Raw genomic sequence first — 23,744 nt, forward strand, 5'->3', positions numbered from 1 at the left:
GCAACAGCCTCCGTTCCAGTCGCAAAAGGAATCACTACCCTGACTCTTTGTGTTGTCAATAACTTCTTCATGGGATTCACAGGCTTTCATTGAACCTGAACAAAGTGAATAGGAAATCAGCACTGGTCCCAGAATGTACAGGTCTTGGGAATGGAGGTGCACAGCCTGGGGCCTTCAGCGTCACCCTCTCATGATCCTCAGAACCATCCCTGGATGAGGGAACTCCTTTCAAAGCTTGATCATCTTGGGGAAAGTGTTGGCTCTTTGTTGAGCTTCTTTGGTATCAGACAGATTCTTTTGTCTTAAGTATCAGCTTCTTTTTTTTTTTTTTTTAGACAGGGTCTCACTCTGTTCGTAGACTGGAGTGCAGTCTGACATGATCAGGGCTCACTGCAGCCTCAACCTCTTGGGATTAAGTGATCCTCCTGCCTCAGCCCTCCAAGTTGCAGGGACTACAGGCATGTGCCACCTCATCCAGCTAACTTTTTCTGAAATTTTCAGCAGAGATGAGGTCTCACCATGTTATTCAGGCTGGTCTGAAACTCCTGAGCTCTAGTGATGCACCCATCTCAGCCTCTCAAAGTGCTGGGATTACATGTGTAAGCCACCGTGGCTGGCAAGAGACATTCTTTAGTTTCCATTCCCTCACTTGGAATTGGGTTAATAACTGCCTCACAGGGTGATTCTAAAGATTCTGCTCTACAGCTTGAAAGTAATAGCTAAGACTGACCACGTGCTTATTATCCACCAGGCGTTTTTTTTTTAGCATGTTGCATGTAATTGCTTTAATTTTCTCTGTGACGTTATGAGATAAGTACTCATGATCTTGGTGGAGAGGAGGAAACAGAAGCACAATGAGATCAAGTGACTTGTCCAAGGTCACAAAGCAGGCATGGAGCAGAGCCAGGAAGTGAACCTGAGTAGTGTCATGGCCAACTCTGCTCATAACCCACCCACTGTGTTTTGCTGCCTTTCTGAATGTACAGAGCAGTGCCTGGCACATAGGAGACGCTCAAGGAGGATGTCAGTTTCCTTTCTGCTGATCTTAAGTTATACACTCCAGGCAAAACAAGCTTAGGTGAGTGATAAATCAGTAAGCCACCTTCCAACCCCAAAAGCCTAGAGCCTACAAGGGCCTACTGGTATGATATGGATGAGTGAAAGGGAAGGCATTCCCTTCCTAACTAACACAGGGAGAATAAGCTAAATCCAAATCTGGCTTTATCGCAGACTTACTGTTGTTGATGGGTACATGTTATTTATCTGAACTTCATCTACCAAGTTCATGGTGAAGTTGACAGTATCTGGCAAGTAATATCTACTGTTTGCCAGGAGATCTTGATTACTTTCCCTCAGAAGCCACTCTCATTAGCTCTAACCAGGTATTTCAGATTCACCTGAAATTCAGTAAGTGTCAACCATTTATACATTGACTGATTGAGTGATGAAGCATAATCATTTATTTATTTATTCAGCAAGTACTTACAAAGTGTCTCTATGTACTTGGCCTTTTGTTAGGTGAATGAGTGACATATGGGTTTTGCCCTCCAGGAATACATAGTCAGTGAGTGAGGCTGACATATGAGCAGGTAAGTTGTGACATCAAGGGTTGTGGGGGCCAGAAGAGGGAGAAATTGGTTCTACTCTGAAAATCAAGCAAAGACTCCACAATGTTGGGGCCATGTAATCGAGGTCTTTGTTTGTTTCAGAGAAACTGGTTTCTTATTTTTTTTAATTTTAAGTTCTGGGGTACATATGCAGATCTTGCAGGATTGTTACATAGCTATAAGCATGCCATGGTGGTTTGCTGCCTCCATCCCCCCATCACCTACATTAGGTATTTCTCCTAATGTTATCCCTCTCCAATCTCCCCACCCACTGCTATCCTTCCCCTACCTCCCCACCCCCCAAAAGAACCCAGTGTGTGATGTTCCCCTCCCTGTGTCCGTGTGTTCTCACTGTTCAGCACCCACTTATGAGTGAGAACATGCAGTGTTTGGTTTTCTGTTCTTGTGTCAGTTTACTGAGAATGATGGTTTCCAAATTCATCCATGACTCTGCAAAGGACATGAACTCATCCTTTTTCATGGCTGCATAGTATTCCATGGCGTATATGTGCCGTATTTTCTTTATCCAGTCTATCTTTGATGGGCATTTGGGTTGGTTCCAAGTCTTTGCTATTGTAAACAGTGCCACAATGCCTGTTTAATAAACGGTGTTGGAAAAACTGGCTAGCCATGTGCAGAAAGCTGAAACTGGACCCCTTCCTTACACCATAACTTATACAGAAATTAACTCCAGATGGATTAAAGATTAAACATAAGATCTAACACTGTAAAATCCCTAGAAGAAAACCTAGGCAATACCATTCAGGACATAGGTATAGGCAAGGACTTCATGACTAAAACACCAAAAGTCAAAATAGACAAATGGGATCTAATTAAACTTAAGAGCTTCTGCACAGTAAAAGAAACAATCTTTAGATTGAACCGGCAGCCAACAGAATGAGAAAAAATTTTTGCAAGCTACCCATCTGACAAAGGGCTAACATCCAGAATCTGCAAAGAACTAAAACAAATATACAAGAAAAAAACAACCCTTTCAAAAAGTAGGCCAAAGGCATGAACAGACACCTTTCAAAAGAAGACATTTATGTGGCCAACAACCATAAGAAAAAATGCTCATCATCACTGCTCATTAGAGAAATGCAAATCAAAACCACATTGAGATACCATCTCATGGCAGTTAGAATGGCGATCATTAAACAATCTGGAGACAGCAGATGCTGGAGAGGATGTGGAGAAATAGGAACACTTTTACACTGTTGATGGGAGTGTAAATTAGTTCAACCATTGTGGAAGACAGTGTGGAGATTCCTCAAGGATCTAGAAATAGAAATACCATTTGACCCAGCAATCCCATTACTGGGTATATACTCAAAGGATTATAAAGACACAAGGTCCTTTTTTTTTTTTAATTTAAAAAAGAATGTTGTAGAGACAGGATCTCACTATGTTGCCCAGGCTTTTCTCAAACTCCTAGACTCAAGTGATTCTCCCACCTTTGCCTCCCAAAGTGTTGAGATTGCAGGTGTGAGCCACCATGCCCAGACTGATCAAGGTCTTGAGAGGGTGAATTTTTTCAGCTGAAGAGGGAGTTGGGGGCAAGGGGCATTCTAAAATTACAAGCAGAATAGTCCAAAGCTTTGAAGCACAAAAGATTGCATGTTTAGGAATATCGAAAGGTCATGGTGGCTAGAAAGATTGTAGCAAGAGCTTCGAGACACTGCCCATTAACACTTAGAATGCAAGGTTTATCTTTCAAAATCTAATCGCATTTGGATCAAGCTCCTATTCACCATGGTTGGTAAGAAGTTTAATGTCATTTCCTTCTTTGCAGCTCTCTCCCTCGGACTGAGTGAGAACCCAGGGCCTAGGAAAGATGGGGAAGTAGAAGGGTGCTGGTGACACCCTTCTCTGTAGTGATCACAAATTCTTGTCGAGGCCCATGTGGTCCATTTGAAGGGGATGTCTCTGCTGGGAGTCGTGCAGGTTCCTTTATGTCAAGCACTGCTGCAGAGAATATCATCAAGGGTTTTGTTAACTTCTCCCCCAAGTGCAAGGAGAATCCAGATCTTTGGAACAAAATGTCTGGTCTCTTTTTTTTGGTGGGATAGGGCTCACGGGTGGAGGGAAAAAGTGAATTCATTTTTTTTGTTCGTAATTCCACAGCAGTAAGAATCAAGATAGGAATTAATGACTCCATAGCCATCCTGCTACTATAGGAGTAGAAATCAGCTATCAGAGCTATTGACTACCACTCCCTCACAGAGAGTGATCTGGGGAGTCAAAGTGAAGGGGCTGAATTCCTTCCTGCTCATGTCAAGTGGCTTCCTGAGGCCTGGTGCAGAACAGCAGAGCTAGGCAGGCCCTGACCAGTGGCTCCATGTCTTCTGCAGGTGTGGCAGTGTGGCGGAAGTGTGGAGGTCCTGCCCTGCTCACGGATCGCCCACATTGAGCGAGCCCACAAGCCCTACACAGAGGACCTCACCGCCCACGTCCGCAGGAACGCTCTCAGGGTGGCTGAAGTCTGGATGGATGAATTTAAAAGCCACGTCTACATGGCATGGAACATACCCCAGGAGGTAGGGATCTCCGATGGGAATGAGTTTCTTGGGAATCGGTGGAAAAACAAAACAAAACAAAATATGGGACCAAACCCTCCTTTCTATGGGCCGGAGTCCTGTTTGCCATGTGAGAATGGACTCAACCCCAAAACATAGTATATGCTGAAGAAAAGGGGCCGTGAGGCTCTAAGCCATTTCTTCTCCCCCGATCCCCATCCCTGGTCAGCATGCTTGAAGGAGGACTTCTCTCTGGACCTTAGTGTCCTTATTTTAAATGAGAAGTTTGGACAGGGAGCTTAAGTTTCCTTCATGCTCTCAGGTCCTTAGCTTCTCTGACATTAGATGTTTGATGGTCCTGGATTACAAATATACCAGCAACTACAAAAATTTATAAAAAGTATCTTAATCTTCCTATAGATTAGATTCAAACTTCTCCATTGAACCTTTGACCAGAGTTACAAAGACCCATATGCTTTTCGGATTTCTTGAGCCACATGGATGGGGATGAGGAACACACCTACAGGGACCCTCACTAGGAGATGTGAGTTATTCTGGGCAGTTTTTAGACAGCTTTTAACCTTCACAGAGCCTCATCATTGCCTACCTCTGTCCTCTATCCCTCTAGTCACCACTACTTAAAAGATGCCGGAGAAAAAGCACTGTTTCTCTGCTCGTTTTATTTAGCCATGTGTCAAGGCCATGTGTCCATGTGTCAAAGTGAAACATGTGGAAATGACCTTGGACTACTGAGTTGAGAAAACCCAACAGATGCCAGTCACACGATTCCAACCCGTGTACCAGCCTGTCTGCCTGGAGTTCATTGCTTGTGTTGCATTCTGTGTGAGACAGAGCTATCAGAGCTATTGACTACACAACCTTATTCTTTCCTCCCAAGGCCAAGGCAGTCCCCTTTGGAGTCCTTTAGGAAGCCTCTAATGGAGAAATGATTGATGTTCGCTCAAAGTTTCCATATGAAGGCCCTGGTACCTAAACTCTACACCAAGCTAATGTTACTCTGGTTAAATGATTGAGAAAGTAGACTGGGCCAGGGATGGGAGCTTTTAGCCTGCCTCCTGGCCACGCCACCACCGCGGGAGAGAGGGACTTGAGTTGGGTTGCATACTCCCACAATCAGTGAGATTTCAGCAGTTGGGAGCAAGAATGAGGAGTGGAGAAATATCAGCCAAAATGCAGCCAACCCTAATGAACCAGCCCTGGACTGTGCTTCTGACAGTATGTGTGTTTCTGGGGAACTGAAGTGCCTTCTGGACTCATCGTCAGGATTGAATCACAGTATCCTGCATGGGGTGTCAAGCCCTGTGGTAGGTGTCCTCTGATGGCAAATGTTAGAATGCTTGGAAACTCCCCAGGAGCTCATCAGTGAGGAATTGCAGGCTCTGCTTAGGACTGGTGAGTGAGCATACTCTCACCGCCTTCTCTCTGTACCCCAGAGCTGCAAACCTTCTAGCCCTCCCCGCTTGCAGCTGACAGGTATTGAAATGCCCAGCCACCCAATGAATGGTAGAGAATTGAGTGAGTGAAACTAATTGAAAAATGATGAAATCCAGTGTCTGTCTGTGACTCCTCAAGGCAGGTAGTTCAAACTAAATCATATGGGTAGGGGGAAGTGAACACAAGACAAAGGAGAGGTGGAATTGCCCAGGATAAAGCCTTAGGTGAGAGGCAAAGGGTCAGTGTGTTTCCTAAAACATTTCTATTGCCTCTCCTGTTCCCTGTGTCCAGATGTTCTCTTTTTCCTCTTACTAAACTTGTACAGAGAGTCAATACTTCATCTCTCTATCCTTCTCCCAAGCTACATCATGATACTTCATCAAGGCTGCTTTGTCAAGGTCAACATAGACCTCCCAACTGCCTAAGTTAATGGACATTTTAAAGTCTTTAACCTGTAGGATTCCACCTTTTCCTTGAATCTCTGTAGTTTCTTGGGTCCATGATTCCACACCCTGGAATCTCATCTCTCCCTGATTATTCCTAACTCCTCAAGGGCTCCTCTTACCTTCTCTGGGTGCTTACATGCCCCTGGGGGATCTACCCTTGGCCGACTGCCCTCATTACTCCCCATCTCCTTGGGTAACCTCATCTACCCTTGTATTTGACTCCCGCCCATATGCTGCCTCCCTAATTAATATCTCTACACCTGACTTCTGCCTTCACTTTCAGACTCACATCTCCAACTGCCAGCTGGACGTCTCCTCCTGGCTGTTCTCACAGGCAGTCAGACTTAATCTGACCAGCGGAGCCCACCTTCTTCCTACAGATCTGCTCCTGTTCTTGTTCTGTCTCAATTCATGGAACCACCATCTGTCAGACACATGAGTGTGAAACTGACATCATCCTTCAATGTTCTTCTCTCTCAATGTCCCAGTCAATCACAAGCCCTCCTTCCCACCCCGACCTCTTCTCACGTCTGCATTCAGGCCCTGTTTTTTTCTCTGCCACAAGCTTCAACTGGTTTTCCTGGCTCAAGTCTTATCTCCTTCAAATTTATTCTTTACACTGCCCAAAGTTATCTTTAAAACACTCACAACACCCATGCCATTGCCCGCTTAAAATCTTCAAATGAGACCAGGCACTGTGGCTCATACCTGTAATCTCAGCACTTTGGGAGGCTGAGGCAGGCGGATCACTTGAGGCCAGGAGTTCAAGACCAGCCTGGCCAATATGGTAAAACCCCACCTCTACTAAAAATACAAAAATTAGCCATGCCTGTAGTCCCAGCTACTCAGGAGGCTGAGGCAGGAGAATCGCTTCACCTGGGAGGCAGAGGTTGCAGTGAGCTGAGATCGTGCCACTGTACTCCAGCCTGGGCGACAGAGTGAGACTCTGTCTCAAAAAAAGAAAAAAAAAAAGAAATCTTTAAATGACTCCTGCTATGTACAAAATCAAGCCCAAAGGCCAGTGTTTGGCACAGCATTGGAGGTTCCCATGCTTTCTCCCGCCTGTATTTTAACCCCACTGCCGCCACTCCCTGTTTTGAAGTCTGCATACACTGTGTGGACTATGGGAACTGCCTGTCACACACCGTCCATGCCATGCCATTTCTCACGACTTGGTGCTTGCTCATCCTGCTTGGCATTCCCTACCCTCTACCTCTTCCTGTGTGCCCAACCCTACCAAATCTTCCCCATCCTTTAAGCCTCAGCTCCAGGGGTCCCCCCTCTAGAAAGCCAGCTCCAACTGGAGAAAGAGCTCCCCCTCCTATACGTAGCTCTGTTATTACATGACCAGCCTGTGAAAGAGTGTTCTGTTGTCTAAAAGTCTCCCTCTCATTAGAACAGTGGCTTTCAAATCTGGCTGAACTTCAAAATCACCTGGGTTCCACCCCCACAGATTACCATTTAATTGGTTTGGCAGGGGCCCTGGGAACTGTTTTTTGGAAAATTCTTCAGAACCGCTGAGAACCACTGCAATAAACCATGGGCTGTCTGAGGACAGACTGCGTTATTCATTTTTGTGTTATTATATCTAGCACAAGGCAGGGCACATGGTAAGAGCTCGGTGAGACCTTGCTAACGCGTACTAATGAAAGAGTCTGCTGGCAGTGTGCGTAATCCCTCTCTCCCTTGGTCAGTGACTCGTAAAAGCAGATCTTCAGACCACTTGCATCAGAATCACTTGGAGAACTTTTAAAAAATACTCATCTGGGTCTCATCCTCAGAGAGAATTTTGAGCGGTAGGTGCCAGAATCTATAAAAAGCCCTTTAAACTATCATCTGACAGTTTAGAGTGACCAGATTTGGGTAACACCCATTTAGCTAGTCCTTCTCATTTTTCCAAACTCACCTCAAGTGTTGCTTACTCCAGGAAGCCTTCCTTGATTGCTTACCTCCTCCCTTGCCCCCAGTCCTGGCCTCCCCACAATCTAAGAAGAATGAGGCCCCTCTTCTATTCTCTCTTTCACTTTCTCTTCCCTTCCATGCCTCACCCTTGTTCACAAAGAGTATGTTTACTTGTCTGAAACTCCCAGACTCTCCTTTCAGGCTGAGAGTGTGACTTATTCCTATCTGTACACAGTTTTTAGGACAGTGTCTGACACATAATAAATAGGTGCTTGGTAAAGGTGAGTTGGAAAAGAAGAGGGAGGTTGCATGAATGCTACCTGCTCTACACAGTTTCCCTGGGAGGTTTACCAGCTGCCCCTGAGATGGTGACGCCCCAATCCCTTTTCCTCAGCTGCAAGCACATCTGTTCCCAGTTTACTTAACCTTTCAGCTACAACATCCCAGCTGCAAATATGGAGCTGGAGCCCTTCAACCCTGCCCAGGTGGCTGCTTTGAGAATTAAATAAGTTAATACATGTAAAGACTTTGATCAGTGCTTAGCACACAGAAAGTGCTAGATAAGTGTTAACTCTTGATGTGACTGTTTATGCCCTGTACATTCCTTCCACAGCTTTAAAATGCTCATGCTGGGCAGACATACTCTGCTGGTTGCCTTCTAAGCAGAGTCCTCCTCGGAGCTGTGTGCTGAGCAGAACTGGCCCTCTCACCTGCTCCCTGAGCACGTCCAGTCCCCAGCTTTTGAAAGGCTGAAGAGCCTCCACCTCTTGCTTCCTGCTACTACAATTGAACATCAGTTTGTTTGTCAATAAACAGAAAGTCAGTCTGCAGGAAAGCATCAGTACTTTCTCAGGCAGGGTTCAGGAGCTCTAGACTGCTTCTCTTGCCCAAAGACAGGCTGGGTGCCAGGGATGGCTTGTCGTGTGCTTCATAATGGCATTCCTTTAAGTCTAGCTATGAGAAATTTTGTGACTATATGGCTGCAATACTGGGGACTTTTTTATGTGGCTAAGTTCATATATTTGTTTCCTAGGGTCATGGTAACAAGTTACCATGAACTTGGTAGCTTCAAACAATAGAACTGTGTTCTCTCTCAGTTCTGGAAGCCAGAAGTCCAACATCCAGGTGCCAGCAGAGCTGTGCTTCCTCCAGCGTTTTGAGGGGAGAGTCCTCCCTTGTCTCGGCCAGCTTCTGATAGCCCTGGGGTGTTCCAGGTTACGGATATGTCACCTTAATCTCAGCCTCTGTCTTCACACAGCCTTCTCCTCTTTGTCTCTGTGTGTGTCCAGACCTCTTTTTTCCTCTTATAAAGATATCAGTCATTTTAGTCATATGCGGTCATAATTTAGGCAAACCCTAAATGCAGGATGATTTCGTTTGAGATCCTGAATTAATTATATCTGCAAAGACCCTTGTTCCACATAAAGTCCCATTCAGAGGTTCTGGGTAGACATGAATTTTAGAGGAGGCCACCATTCAACTCACTACACCAAGTATTTGGCAAAAGAGGAAGATGCATGTATTGTTTTCTAATAAGGGCCAAGGTGATCTCTGAGAAGGTTTACTTTCTTCTCAATGTATGCCCCCTGCTCTGAAGATGGGTCTGATGCAATTTTTAGTAAACATACAGTGCAGACATGCTGAACTATTAAAACAGCAAGACAAAAGTCAGTTGATTCACAGGAAGGGGAAGGGGACTTGATATTCAGAAAGATAAGCTGAACAAAGGGCTAGACCTTGTGCTTCCCAGCAGGAGATGGCCACCTGGTGGATAATATCTCTCTCATCTTTTACTCAATCATGTGGAGGGAGGCAAACTTTGCCCTGTTCCTAAGTGCAGAAAGAAACTTTTCCTGTGGGAACCCAGAAGTTTAGGAAAACACTGAGGCCTTTGTGAGATGGGTTCTTCTAGTGGCTCCCTCCAAAACTGAGACACAGTGTTAAATATAATCAATCACATAAAGGCAATTATAACATGAAGGGAGAAGGAATGAACAGGTCCTGGACACAGTTTTTTGATACAAGGATACAGTACAGTGGAAAGTAAAGGGTTAATACTTAATGAATGCCTTGGGGTCAGGTTGGAAGATAGATTACATCTATTACCAGTTCCTGTGTTCACCATTTCATAAATATTTTCTCAACTCAGCAATGTAGCTCGTGCTCAGTGATCGGCCTGGGGGCACAGAGGTAAGTCTGATGGAAGTTTCCTGACCTTAAGGAGCTGGAGTCCAGCAGAGAAAGGCTCAGATAACAGTTGCAGGGAGGGCTCTGGGCAGGAGCGTGCGGCGGACAAGTCATGGATGAGGTCATTAAGAAGTACTAGGAAGCCGAAATTGCTCCTCGTGATTTTAGAACTTTAACCTTCAGGCTATAGCAGGTTCAAATTTTTATATTACCTGAACTCTTGTGGGCAAAAATGAATCTATCTCTTCTATATCTAAATTGTGTTTTTATTCAAGCCCACATTGTCTGATCTGAAAAATGTGCTCTGTTCATGTCCAGATAAATACAGACATTTTTGTGATCTTTCTCAGATATTTTAGACATAATCTGCCCAATCTCAATAACTCGATCCCTGGAGTTGATGTTTGAACCAGGGGATTCCCACAGATGGACCACAGTGCTGGTGAGAGAGAGAGCTTCACTTCTTCATCTGCCTCTGCTCTGGGCTGGCATCTTATGAGATACCACATGCCCCATCTGGTCCCTGGCCTTCATCCCTGCCATGGTGTCATCCTCTGAAATGCACTGGGTCTTCCTCAGATCCCCAGTGGATGGACCCCTCAGCAGCCTCTGCTTTTGCATTGCTTTTTCTCAGCCTGTTCCGTGCCCCATTCAACAGCTGGCGTGCAGGCCCAGGAATTCTTAGTGCTGCTCAACTCTGCTCTACAAGCAATGTGGGGGGAAGGGCTTATCTATCCTTCTCACTCCTGGACACATTCATGTCTCACTTCTGCTCTCTGGCTGCTGTACTGTGGTGGCTCAGGGGCCACCTCTCTGATGTCCTGAGAAATGAGGGACACAAGTACTCTGGGCGCCAAGACTCCCAGGCTTAAAGAGAATCTGCTTCTCCTGCAAGGACTTGGTCCAAGGAGGCAGAAGGACGGGATCTTCCAAACACGTAGAGTAACATTAAAAGCACAAACTCTAGACCCAGGTTAATTGGGTTCAATTCTCAGCTCCACCATTTATTAGTTGTGGGGCCTTGGGCAAGTTACTAGGGAGGCTACTGAACCTCTCTTTGTCTCAACTCCTCATCCATAAAGGAGGATTATGTAGTGCTCTTTATAGGTATGAATGGGCAAAATACAGACATATAAATAAAAGTAAATATACATACATATGTATATATACGCCTGTCTTATTCAGAATACAGCCTAGCACTTTGGAAGTGTTGTTTAAGCCTTAGCTCTTATCATTCTTAGGAATAATATTAGAATTAGCATTATTTCATCTCAATGCTTTATCTTTCCCCTCTCTCTCATCCTAAAGCTCATCTTGCCTCTTGAGGTAGGGACAAGTTTTATTCAGATGGCTTCTTCCCATTCCTGTCATCTACACCCAGACTGTAGCTTTTTTTCCCTTTAATCTAAGGATTTGGCATCTTTATTTTCAATGGCCTTTGATGACAATGGCCAGCGATGCTAACCTCATGGTTCATAGTCTAAGTGCGGATGGTATGAGGTTAAGGTACCCATGGGGAAATGCAAGAGTTAACGTGCCACATGTTCCCTTCCCCAGCCTCCAGGAATCTTGGATGGGGGCACAAGGTCATGCCAAAGTAGAATTTGGGGAGAAGCTACAACCTGGGAGTGGCTTCATCTCTGGTTCCCTGTCCCTGTGCAGGACTCAGGAATTGACATCGGGGACATCACCGCAAGGAAGGCTCTGAGGAAGCAGCTGCAGTGCAAGACCTTCCGGTGGTACCTGGTCAGCGTGTACCCGGAGATGAGGATGTACTCCGACATCATTGCCTATGGAGTGGTAAGGAGCTGGCCTCCTCCGGGTTTCATTCAGACACAGACAGAAAGCAAGACCAGAAAGAGGCATAGGGAAGCAAGGGAGAGGAGAGAAGGAGCTTCTCAGCTGCCCACGTGAAGACCTGCTGTAGGCCTGGGGACCCGGTGCTGGGTTCTGCACCTGTAAGACAGTCTTGGGCCGGGCGCGATGGCTCACGCCTATAATCCTGGCACTTTGGGAGGCCGAGGCGGGTGGATCACGAGGTCAAGAGATCGAGACCATCCTAGTCAACAAGGTGAAACCCCGTCTCTACTAAAAATACAATAATTAGCTGGGCATGGTGGCGCACGCCTGTAGTCCCAGCTACTCTGGAGGCAGAGGCAGGAGAATTGCTTGAACCCAGGAGACGGAGGTTGCGGTGAGCCGAGATCGCGCCATTGCACTCTAGCCTGGGTAACAAGAGCGAAACTCCGTCTCAAAAAAAAAAAAAAGACAGTCTTTACTTTTACAGCTCAAACCCCTCCAGTCCCTTGAGAGAGGTACTTGTCTCTCCTTTATAGTCCTAAGCAATTCAGCTCTGGCCCCATACCTGCATATTCCACTTAATAAAACACACGGTAAAGCAGTTAGCTTAAGACTGAAAGGTAAGGTGACAAACACTTGCTGTTCTCCCAGCTGGGGTGCCTGGGGGTCTATGAGTCACCCCATGTGCCTCTCCAACCAAGGGGACGATCCCTTCCATTCGTACCCAGAGCCTCCCTGAAAAGAGTTCTGAGAAACAGAGCCATCTTGTGTTTATTGTATTTGCCGTATTTTTAGTGCTGCTTGTTGATGGGCGCAGAGCAGTTCTCCCTGATGGGAGGGAGCGAGGTGGAGGGGGCAGAGCATAGGGTTTGGAGTCAGACAGACCTGGTTCAAATCTTAACCAGGCTGCTTCCCAGGTAAGTGTCTTAACGTCATGGGCCTCGGTTTCTTCATCTGTTAAATGGGGGTAATTCAGTACTATCCTCACAGAGTAAAAGAAAATCTAAGATTTGTAGACATGTAACCTTAGACACAGAAATGTATTTTCTGTCTAAGGTTAAAATACTCTGAATATGATAAACTCTCCCATTTTCTCAATATTCCCTGGACCATACAAGTCAAAAGCCCTAAGGTATTTTAACTATGGTATTTTGATTGATTTTTAGCTATCTTGCCTGACTTTTGCTGACTTACAGTCTGAACACATAAAGTTTTGCCATGACAAGCCCCCAAGACTACTCTGTAGAATTAGTTATATTATCTTCATGTCACAGACGGGGAAACAGAGACAAAAAGTGATTTTCACAAGCTCACATAATCAGCAGTGAAACCAGCTTCCAGTATCACTCTGGTTCCTCCCTTTGGAGGGTATCGCCTCATACCTTTTTGGATATCTCAGGATGAAAATTTGAAGCAAGAACTGAGGCCTCTTCTTTTGATGGCCTGTAGTTAGAGCTGAGTTCAAGACCTGCCCCAAATGGGAATGTAGTGAACAGGACAACTGCCTATGACAGGGAAGAATCTGCTGCAAGATTGAGTTCAGTGCTCCCTATCGGCCCCCCAACCCTTATATACATCCTAGGATTCTAAAGCAGACAGAGCTGGACTCCTAGACCCACCTCCTCCACCGCCAGGGTCTCTTGTCCAGGAGGCCAGCTTGTAGGAGACAGTCTTATCCTCCCACAAGTGTCATAGTTGACATATCCCAAGAGAACCACGCAGTGACCTCTTGCCTCCCCACTTCTCAGGCTGGTGCAATTCACACGTCAGCAAACACCTCAGCCAGTGCTGCTCAGGTAGTACCTGAGTCTCCAGATTCTGTGGTCACCTTGGAAACACATTGCACTGTAAGGTGTCCGTCTGTCCCTTCCACCTCCCCAGAACCATCCTGAGGATACAGCTGCCTTGGATGCCCCACACGCCACCCATGGCAAGCTATGTGTGCTGCCTGGCCATGGTTGAACCCAGTCCTAAAAGGAGAATCATGCAGCTGTGGCTCCAGAGAAACTATTGACCCCAAGCCTCTGTGAACCAGGGCAAGCTTCTGGATTCATGTTTTCAGCAGGCTATCAGCTGCGGCTGAGCAGAATTAGCCAAACTTACCCAGAGAAGCAAGAGAAGCAGTAACAATAGAGGTGTGTACATGTGGCCACTGCAATTCTGGGTCTTGACCAAAGGCATTCACATCCTCCAAGCAAAAGCATCTCATCTTATACACATGTGCAACAGGTTTACCCTGTAGCCCCTCCATCCCACCCCCAGCAACATTTAATTTGTCCAATGTTAAGTGCCAAATACAGGGTTGTAATCTAATATGTCTCAGTCCAGAGCTGGGCCTGTTTTTACTGTCACACTGAAAGCCATTCACTTGTCTTCCCAAAGGGCTGAGCTATGTTAGCCATCCCTGTGGCTGGCAGAGGGCTCTGACCCCCTGCACATTCATCAGCCCGCCACTGCTCAGGGCCCAGCCAGCCTCCTCCCCAGGCCAAGCTTCTACATGAGCAGAGACATGCCTGCTTGTCAAAGAGCATAATGAACTCTTAAGGGGGGCAACTGGCTGAAGATGGGCAAAGTGGGATGCAGCCACAGTAACAAGAGTATTTGCTGGGTCTGAATCATTCTTCCTGGTAATTATTTTAGGAGACCAGGTGTCTTTTCAGGGGCATAATTTCCTTTTTCTTTTTCTATTCCAACTCATGCCCAAATGACATTGTTCAAGACAAATGACTTCTGGGACTCTGAGTCGAGCCAGTATCAAGTCTATAGCCCAGCCCATTAATCCACTAATAGGTCCCATTAATGACTCCTGCAGGCAGAAGGAACTGTGGGCCCCATTATGTGGGCATAAGGTTCCCCTGGATCATTGAGCTCCATGTCCAGGAGCTGGGGTAGCATTGGATTAATCACAGCTCTGGTGCTGAGAGTAGAGATGGAGGGGCATCTGGAAACAGACATGCCTGGCTTCAGAATGTTAGCTTTGCCCCTTAATGGCTGTGTAAACTTGACAATGTGCAAAACCTTAGTGGTCACAGTAATGCCATTTCAGAGGGCATATTTTACAGTCTCAGGATTATGGCCATGTGCATGATGGAAACAGCTTGGGTTTTGGAGTCTGACAGAGACCAGCTCTATCACTTGTCGATTATGATTCCCTTCATTTGGGAATGCCATTCATTTACTCATGTTTTTCATGCACTCACTCACTCATTCAACAGATACTGACTGTCTCCTTTGGGTCTGGCCTGTCTGATATACCGAAAGACTGAGACCCAGTCTGAGGACCAACAGGGGAGACAGACAAGTGAAGAAGGAACAAGAATGCAAGCTGCTAAGTGCTACCCTAAGAGAAATGGGGTGCTGGAGAAGCACAGGGCAGTGATCTCATGCCAGAATTGGGTTGGGAAAGGCTTCCAGAGCGGCAGATAAGCTGAGCACCAAGGAAAGGGGCAAAGAGAAGGCCAAGACCAAGGGCGAAGCGGGGAAGTGTCCACACAGGCTGAATAGCACCATGGACAGCGAGGAGCGTGGCCCTGGTTACTATACCACAGCCCCTTCATCCTTGAAGGAGATCATATCTCTGGTCTGGTTAGTCATTTTGAGAATTAGGTGAGATACATATGGAAAGCACTTTACATGGTACCTGACACATCGATGTGTTCCTAATAGCTGGCTCCCCTGAATGGCGCTGAGGAAGGTTATAGCGGTAATAATAGCAGCCAACAATTATTCCAGCATTTGTTATTTGCCAGGCCCTGTGCTAAGCACTTGTAGATATTGTTTCACTTAATCCTCATAACACCCTTTTGAGGCAGGCACTATTATTATTCCTATTTTAGAGAAAAGAAAAGCAGGAAGGAGTTACATTGCTTTATTCAAGACCCCACAGCTGGAGCTGGGTTTCCATCCTACCCTGTTGCTTCCAGTGGCTTCAGTGGACTGCCTGCCTAAGGGGTGAGGGGGTGGGGGGAGGAGGAAAGACACAGAACCAGGGAAGACTTTATCAAAAGACACCCACCCTCTCACCCAAGCACTGGCATTAAGAACCTAAGGGAAAGCCAAGTCTACCATCAGTGCTGTCCAGGCCTTCCTCTGTGCAACAGCAGTTAACAGATTTTGCTAATGGGTTACAGTGCTTGGCTTTAGCTTTGATACCCATGTCTTCATGGGCTGTAGGATGACAGCAAAGTGTGTTTACATGTGCTCTTCCCACTAAGGCAAACCAAGGAGTTGGTTTATACTGGAGGATTTGCTGCAGAAATGCTACAAGGGGCTCTGCCTAAGACACACGTTTGTGTGATGTTTTTTCAGAATCTCTGAATTGCAAGTTTGGGATTAAGGTGCTGCCACCCAGCAGAGGAAAGGAAGCTCAAAAGAAAAGAATTCGACTCTTCCTTGTCCTCTGTTAGGAACAGGATATGCACGGAGCACACGTGGGCCTCTGATTATTGGCTCTACCTCATGCCCCTTCATTGGCTTCATTTCACTCCCGCTACAAACCGTCAGGAGCACAAAGGCCCGGCTGCTGTCTCTGGCCTTCCCCCAGATAGATGGTCCCCCTGTGGCCTCTTGTCCTTGTCTTCCCTGGATTCTGATCTTCAGTTCCCTGTTCTAGGCAGAGTGCTTTGATTGCTAAGAAGAGAACCCACATCAAGCCAGCTCAAGTTAAGGTGAGGGGGGTGAAGGTACCACAGACTCTTACAAGGAGTAGGAGCTGAACATGGACACCCAGCTGAGAAGCCACTGAAACCACTGCTGGGGCAAGGTGGTCCTGCTTGTCTCTCATTCTGTCTGCCTCGTGCATCATCACATCGTTGATCACGACTGGCTTTCTCTGCTTGCACATGGCCATGGCCAACAGACCCCCCCATGCCCAGTCTAAACAGCCTTGTGATTCTAGTGGCCACCACCCACAGATCACAGTCTCTAGGTCCTGTTTAGATTCATAGGACAGGATAAGAGAATAATGAGATGGGGAGGAGAGAGAGGGAAGGAAAGAGAGCGATTAATTCTGAAGCGTGGGTCAGTGCCCACCATGGTCCACGCAGTTGTGGCCAGTGAGCAGGGCCATGAGAACTATGGGCTGCCCTTTCTGAGGGCTGTGAGCAAGAAGGTGACATTGAATATCAGCTCTTTTACCCAGATGTGTTAATTGCCAAGACTGGATCCATCCACCTGTAGGTAAGGGTCAGAGATGCCGCTCTCCTCTCCTGCTCCCACTCTGGTCCCCTCCTTTCTTATTCTGCCACCAGAGGTCACTCCCACTCTGAAAGACCCTAAGCAGGTGGGCCACCATGGGGTCTGGCCAAGCCACTGCTGCGTCTGCAGGAGGCAGAGAGCGCCTGGTCCCAGGGGACCCCTCAGGCCTGAAAACAGCTACCATGTTGCCCATTTCCCCCAATACTCAAGAGCAAAGATTTCTCTCCAGGACACTTGCAGGCCCCTGAGGAAGGGCTGAAGAACGAACACCATCTTGTGTGTGCACATTTACATGCATCTCTTATTTTTGCCCCGACAGTCTCAACTCCCAGAACCCAGCTCACTGTTTAATGACATGTAAGTGTTTTTCCTTCAGAGGAGGCTGGTCTCCCCTCAGCACCTTTATGCAAGGCAAGAGCTGGTGCTGGTTGGTTCTATAGTGTTCAAGGGACTTGGGCTGATTATAGAAATGCAGTCTGTCTCAGCAGAATACTTGTTTCTCTAGAGTTAATGCATTTGCTCTCTCTGTTCCTCTCTCTTTGGTGTGGCCATCTGTTCTCTGATGTTCAGCTGCAGAATTCTCTGAAGACTGATTTGTGTCTTGACCAGGGGCCAGATACAGAGAATGTCCCCATCATGTACATCTGCCATGGGATGACACCTCAGGTGAGTCCTGTAAGAGATTCCTGTGCCAGGAGTGTGCATGTGAGTGCCTGGCATGGGGAAGGAGAGCTAGGCTCTGTCATAGCAGGTCTGGAACCAGGGGTCTCTGGGGCTTTTCATCAAGGCACATCCTCATGAGCTGAAGAGGATGGGTCATACCTGCCTTGCCTGGAAGGAGGCTGGAGGAGTGGATGCTAGGACTCCAGGATCCTCCATGATGGGGAGCAGGAAAGGGGTTACATTTCTAAAGAGAAACACCTGCTTCCTTTGGGGAACGATGAGTACACATCACAGTTCTGGCTCTGACAACCAGGCTTCTCCCTAGCAATAGTGGGAGGTTCTCCCAACCTCCCTGAAATGTCAGAGTCCCTTCAGAGTGCCATGGCATGGTCTTCAGCTCTGCTCTTTAGTGGATCATAGCTAGGACCAAAATATATAGCCATGGGCCTCTTTTCTAGCTCTTCTTCTGACCTTCTCCTGGTGGAGAATGAAGGGAAGCGACAGGGAAAATAAGTTATTCTTACAAATTCCCCATTCATAGTCTAAGCTTCAGATACTCAAAGAGGATGCCAAGACACAGGCAAGAGAAATGGTTCATTGAACAAAGTACAGCAGACAACCCTTGACCAAGAATGCCATAGACTGACCTGTTCTGAATTGATAACATTCCCAGAGTTTACCTATCTCCAGAAGCACATAATGATTTGAAAAGATATTTTCACATATAAGATAGGCGTATATGTGCAATTGCAATTAAAAGAGTGTTTAAAAGAGCTGTTGACTGCCAAAACACACATGTGAAGGACATCATGACCTGTATGTCACTCTGTGTGAATGACGAGCCCGCCCAGGTATTGTCCATTGTGACCTCTACCAACTTGTTCTTTTTGTGAACTGAGTTGCTGTGACATTACTGGCTGGTTAATTGCAGGCCAGCAAATCAGGCTATGCCCACAGGTATGGCAACATGTTCTTCATTGTTACGATGGTGAGAACTTTTTTTTTTTTTTTGAGACAGAGTCTTGTTCTGTCGCCAGGCGCCAGGCACCAGGCTGGAGTGCAGTGGCGCTATCTCAGCTCACTGCAACTTCCGCCTCCCAGGTTCAAGCAATTCTCCTGCCTCAGCCCCCTGAGTAGCTGGGACTACAGGTGCACGCCACCATGCCCAGCTAATTTTTGTATTTTTAGTAGAGATGGGGTTTCACCATGTTGGCCAGGATGGTCTTGATCTCTTGACCTCATAATCCGCCCACCTTGGCCTCCCAAAGTGCTGGGATTACAGGCGTGAGCCACCGCGCCCAGCCTGGTGAGACATTTTTAATGAGTGTCTATCTATTTAAACATTGTATTGAAGTAAAACATATATATAGAAAATGAATTACAAGTGTACAGCTTAATCAGTTTCCAGAGTAAACATGCCCAGATCAAAAATAAGAGTATTGCTGCCTGATGTTTGAATTTGACATAAATAGGACTATGTAGTATATATTTTCTCAGTTGACTTCTTTCATAATTATTATTTTTTTAGTTTTTATTTTTATTTCAATGGTTTCTAGGATACAGGTGGGTTTTGGTTACATGGATACTTGGATAAGTTCTTCAGCGGTGATTTCTGAAATTTTAGTACACCCGTCTCCCAAGCAGTGTACACTGTACCCAATATGTAATATTTCATTCCTCACCCCTCCTCCCAACCTTCCCTGCTGAGTCCCCAAAATCCATTATATCATTCTTATGCTTTTACATCCTCATAGCTTAGCTCTCACTTATATAAAAGCAAAAGCATACGATATTTGGTTTTTTATTTCTGGATTACTTCACTTAGAATAATGGCCTACAGATACATCCAAGTTACTGCAGAAGACATTATTTCATTGGCTTGATCTTGGCTCACTGCAACCTCTGCCTCCTGTGTTCAAGTGATTCTCCTGCCTCAGCCTCCCCAGTAGCTGGTACTAGAGGCATGCGCCACCATGCCCAGATAATTTTTTGTATTTTTAGTAGAGACAGGGTTTCACCATGTTAGCCAGGATGGTCTCTATCTCATGACTTTGTGATCCACCTGCCTCGGCCTCCTGAAGTGCTTGGATTACAGGCGTGAGCCACCGTGCCCAGCCATTTCATTTCTTTTTATGGCTGATTAGTATTCCATGATGAATATGTATCACATTTTCTTTATCCACTCGTTGGTTGATGGGCACTTAGGTTGGCTTCATATTTTTGCAATTGTGAATTGGGCTGCTATAAACATGTGTATGCATGTGTCTTTTTCATATGATGATTTCTTTTCCTTTGGGAAGATACCCAGTAGTGGGATTGCTGTATCAAATGGTAGTTCTGCTTTTAATTCTTGAAGGAATATCCATACTGTTTTGCGTAGTGGTTGTACTAAATTACATTCCCACCAACAGCATAAAAGTGTTCCATACAGCAAAAGAAATAATCACTAGAGTAAACAGACAACCCACAGTGTGAGAGAAAATATTCACAAACTATACATCCAAGAAGGACAAATATCCAGAATCTATAAGGAACTCAACAAGTCAACAAGAAAAAAAACCATAATCTCATCAAAAAGTGGGCAAAGGACAAGAATAGACAATTCTCAGAAGAAGATATACAAACAGCCAACAAACATATGAAAAAATGCTCTACATCACTAATCATCAGGGAAATGCAAATTAAAACAACAATGAGATACCATCTTACTCCTGCAAGAATGGCCATAATTAAAAAGTCAAAAACCAGTAGATGTTGGCATGGATGTGGTGAAAAGGGAACACTTCCATCATTACATTTCTGAGATACATCCCTGCCATTACAGGGTAGTGGTAATCTGTTTATTTTTATTACTATTATTCCATTTTATTTGCCATAATTCATGATCTGTTCAACTGTTGATGGACACTTGGACTATGGCCAGTTTGGAAGTATCATGAATACTGCTGCTATGAACAGACTTGCTCCTGTCATTTGGTGTACATATATGCTCACTTCTTTTGGATTTATGCCCAGGAACAGAATTCTGAGTCATAGGGTTGGCATATTTTCACTTTCAGTAGACGTTGCCTGTATTAGTCTCCTCAGGTTGCCAAAACAAAGGATCACAGGCCTTAAACCAATAACTTATTTTCTCACAGTTCTGGAGACTTGGAAGCCCAGGATCAGAGTGCTGGCCAATTCAGTTTCTGGTGAGGGCTCCCTTCTTGTCTTGAAGATGGCCACCTTCTTGCTGTGCCCTCACATGGGAGAGACAGACAGCACACAACAGTGAGCTCTCTGGTATCTATTCTTATAAGGATGCTAATCCTATCATGTCAAGGCTGTATCCATGTGACCTCACTTAACCTTAACTTAAAAATTTGAGGAATTCTCAGGCTATCCATGTTGCAAAAAACTGGGAAAGCTCTTTCTGAAATAAATGCTAAAGAGAACATGAGTTTGACTCAGGTGGGCTTTGCCAGCCATCTTAACAGAAGCCCAAAATAGAGATGAAATTACACCTGTAGAGAGACTGCCAGTTTGAACTAAAGGGGACAGAGAAAGTGGGATAGAATGAACTAATGCCATTGGACTTGGAGTCTGTCAGACCATATGGACCATAAAGCTATTTGGCTCTATTTTTCAAGAAAAGGAAGAATGATGCAGAAGGCATTTTTAGGGATCATCAGGGCTGCCACTTGCACCGCAAGGCCAGGAGAATGGTTGGTGCCCTGTCTAGCCCCAGGGCCACCACCACACAGCCATGGTGGTGATGCTGGCATCCCAGCGGGCCTGGAGGACAGAAAATTGAGCCAAAGAGGGTTATTCTTGGGCCTTAAGAGCTTATGGAATTTGACTTGCTAAGATTTTGGACTTGCTTGGGACTCATCACTCTTACCTTCCTTCTGATTTCACCTTCTGGAATGAGAACATCTATTCTGTATCTTTCCCACAGTTGTTGTTTTGGAACCACATGACTTATCTAATCCCACAGGCTCATATTTGGAGAGGAATTTTGCCTTGGTATGAATTGTACTTGGAGTCTTATTTACCTGATGTAGATGATACTTAGATGAGACTTTGGACTTTAGAGTTGTTGCTAGAATGAGTTAAGATCTTTGGGGCTTTTGGGATAGAATGATGTATTTTGCATGCCTTAAAAACATGTATTTGGGGAAGCCAGGGGCAGAATGTTATGGACTGCATTGTTCCCCTCCATAAAATTCATATGTTGAAACCCTGACCCTGGTAGTATTTCAAGTGAGGAAGTAATTAAGGTCAAGTTAGGTCATAAGGGTGGTGCCCTAATCTGATAGGATTAGTGTCCTTACAAGAGTAGGCACCAAAGAGCATGATCACTAGCTTTCCTTTCTTTCTGCCATGAAAGACACAGTGATACAGCAGCTGTCTGCAAGCCAGGAAGTGGCTCCTTAGCAGAAACTAAATTGGCCAGCATCTTGATCTTGGACTTCCCAGCCTCCAGAACTGTGAGAAAAAAAATTTGTTATTCATGCTACCCAGTCTATGGTATTCTGTGACAGCCTGAGTCAACTAATACACTGCCAAACAGTTTTCCAAAGTTGTTCTACCAATTTTCACTCCTCTCAGCTTTATATTAGAGTTCTAGTTGTTCTACATCCTTGCCAACATTTGGCATTATCCATATTTTTAATTACAGCCATTGTAGTGGGTGTATAAAACTCTGGTTTTAATTTGCAGTTCTGATTATTAATGAAGTTGGGCACCTGGGTTTTCAGCATAAAATATCTTCATGTTGTCCTTGAATGTGGGCCAAGGTAGCCAGGTCACAAGTGGTTGGTGTTTTTGTAAATTTGCACTCTGTTTTCTGATACCTGTGATCTTATCTGGACCACTGGACAAATGTTGAATGTTTTCTCTATGTGATGGTGGGTGTTAACCTGAGCAGAGGCTGCCAGTTCTCTACGAGCTGCAGATCATACAATATAGGACAGTCTCTGCTATAGCTATAGTGCAGATTTTGGAGCCAGATTGCCTGAATCTAAATACCAGCTTTGAACCTTTCAAGCTATAAAATCTTGGCAAGGTTTTAAAATCTGGGTCTATTTCTTTAAATTTGTCAAATGTGGATTAATAATGGTAGATACATCAAAAAATTTGTTGTGAGGATTTAACACATGTAAAATATTTAAAACAATGCCTGGTATGTAGTAAGTACCCAATAAATGTTATCTGTTAGTATTCCTATAAGGATAGTGTTATCATTATTACTCCACTTTGACCCTGACTCCTGTTCAGTATAAATACCCTCAGGGTTCTAGCTGCAACCAACCCTGAACTGACTTTCCTTGACTCCAGGGTGCCCTCTGCCATGGGGGCCTGCCCTAGTCAAAACCTACCTGCAGACCAGGCATGGTGGCTCACACCTGTAATCCCAGCACTTTGAGAGGCTGAGGCAGGTGGATCACCTGAGGTCAGGAGTTTGAGACCAGCCTGGCCAAAATGGTGAAACTCTGACTCTACTGAAAATACGAAAAAAATTAGCCAGGTGTGGTGGCACATGCCTGTAATTCCAGCTACTCAGAAGGCTGAGGCTGGAGAATCACTTGAACCCAGGAGGCAGAGGTTGCAGTGAACTGAAATCACTCCACTGCACTCCAGCCTGTGCAACAGAGTGAGACCCTGTCTCAAGAAAGAAAACAAACAAACAAACAAAAACCTACTCATAGACTATTGGAGCATCACTAAGTTACTATGGCAGCACAAATATAAGGGAGTCAGGGAAAGGGCAGTGAAGTGGGCATCGGGATGCCTGAGTTCAAAGGTTTGTCTTGCCACACAATTGCAACATCAACTTAATATTCTCTGGGCCTTTATTTTGTTTTACTGTTTTATTAAGGTAGAATTTTATACTAAAGTACACAATTCTTAAGTGCACAGTTCCTAACTTTGTGTACACTGTGTGGTCACCATTAAGTTCAACCCCATCATCCCAGAAGGCTTCCTCATTT

General features: G+C 45.4%; 1 protein-coding gene across 2 annotated transcripts in view; it reads left to right on the forward strand.

Annotated features, from left to right (window-relative positions):
* The window catches only part of GALNT18 (polypeptide N-acetylgalactosaminyltransferase 18), a 431,143-nt gene that overhangs the window by 280,866 nt on the left and 126,533 nt on the right, over positions 1-23,744 (forward strand). For both annotated transcript variants that reach the window (XM_012456663.2, XM_064365175.1), the window contains exons 7-9: positions 3,959-4,144; positions 11,776-11,913; positions 17,680-17,775. In XM_012456663.2, the coding sequence (XP_012312086.1) occupies positions 3,959-4,144; positions 11,776-11,913; positions 17,680-17,775 (420 nt within the window). The remainder of the gene's footprint in view (positions 1-3,958; positions 4,145-11,775; positions 11,914-17,679; positions 17,776-23,744) is intronic.

The sequence above is a fragment of the Aotus nancymaae genome, unplaced genomic scaffold, assembly GCF_030222135.1.
Source record: "Aotus nancymaae isolate 86718 unplaced genomic scaffold, 86718_ANA_hifiasm-v0.15.2.pri h1tg000059l, whole genome shotgun sequence".
NCBI lineage: Eukaryota > Metazoa > Chordata > Mammalia > Primates > Aotidae > Aotus > Aotus nancymaae.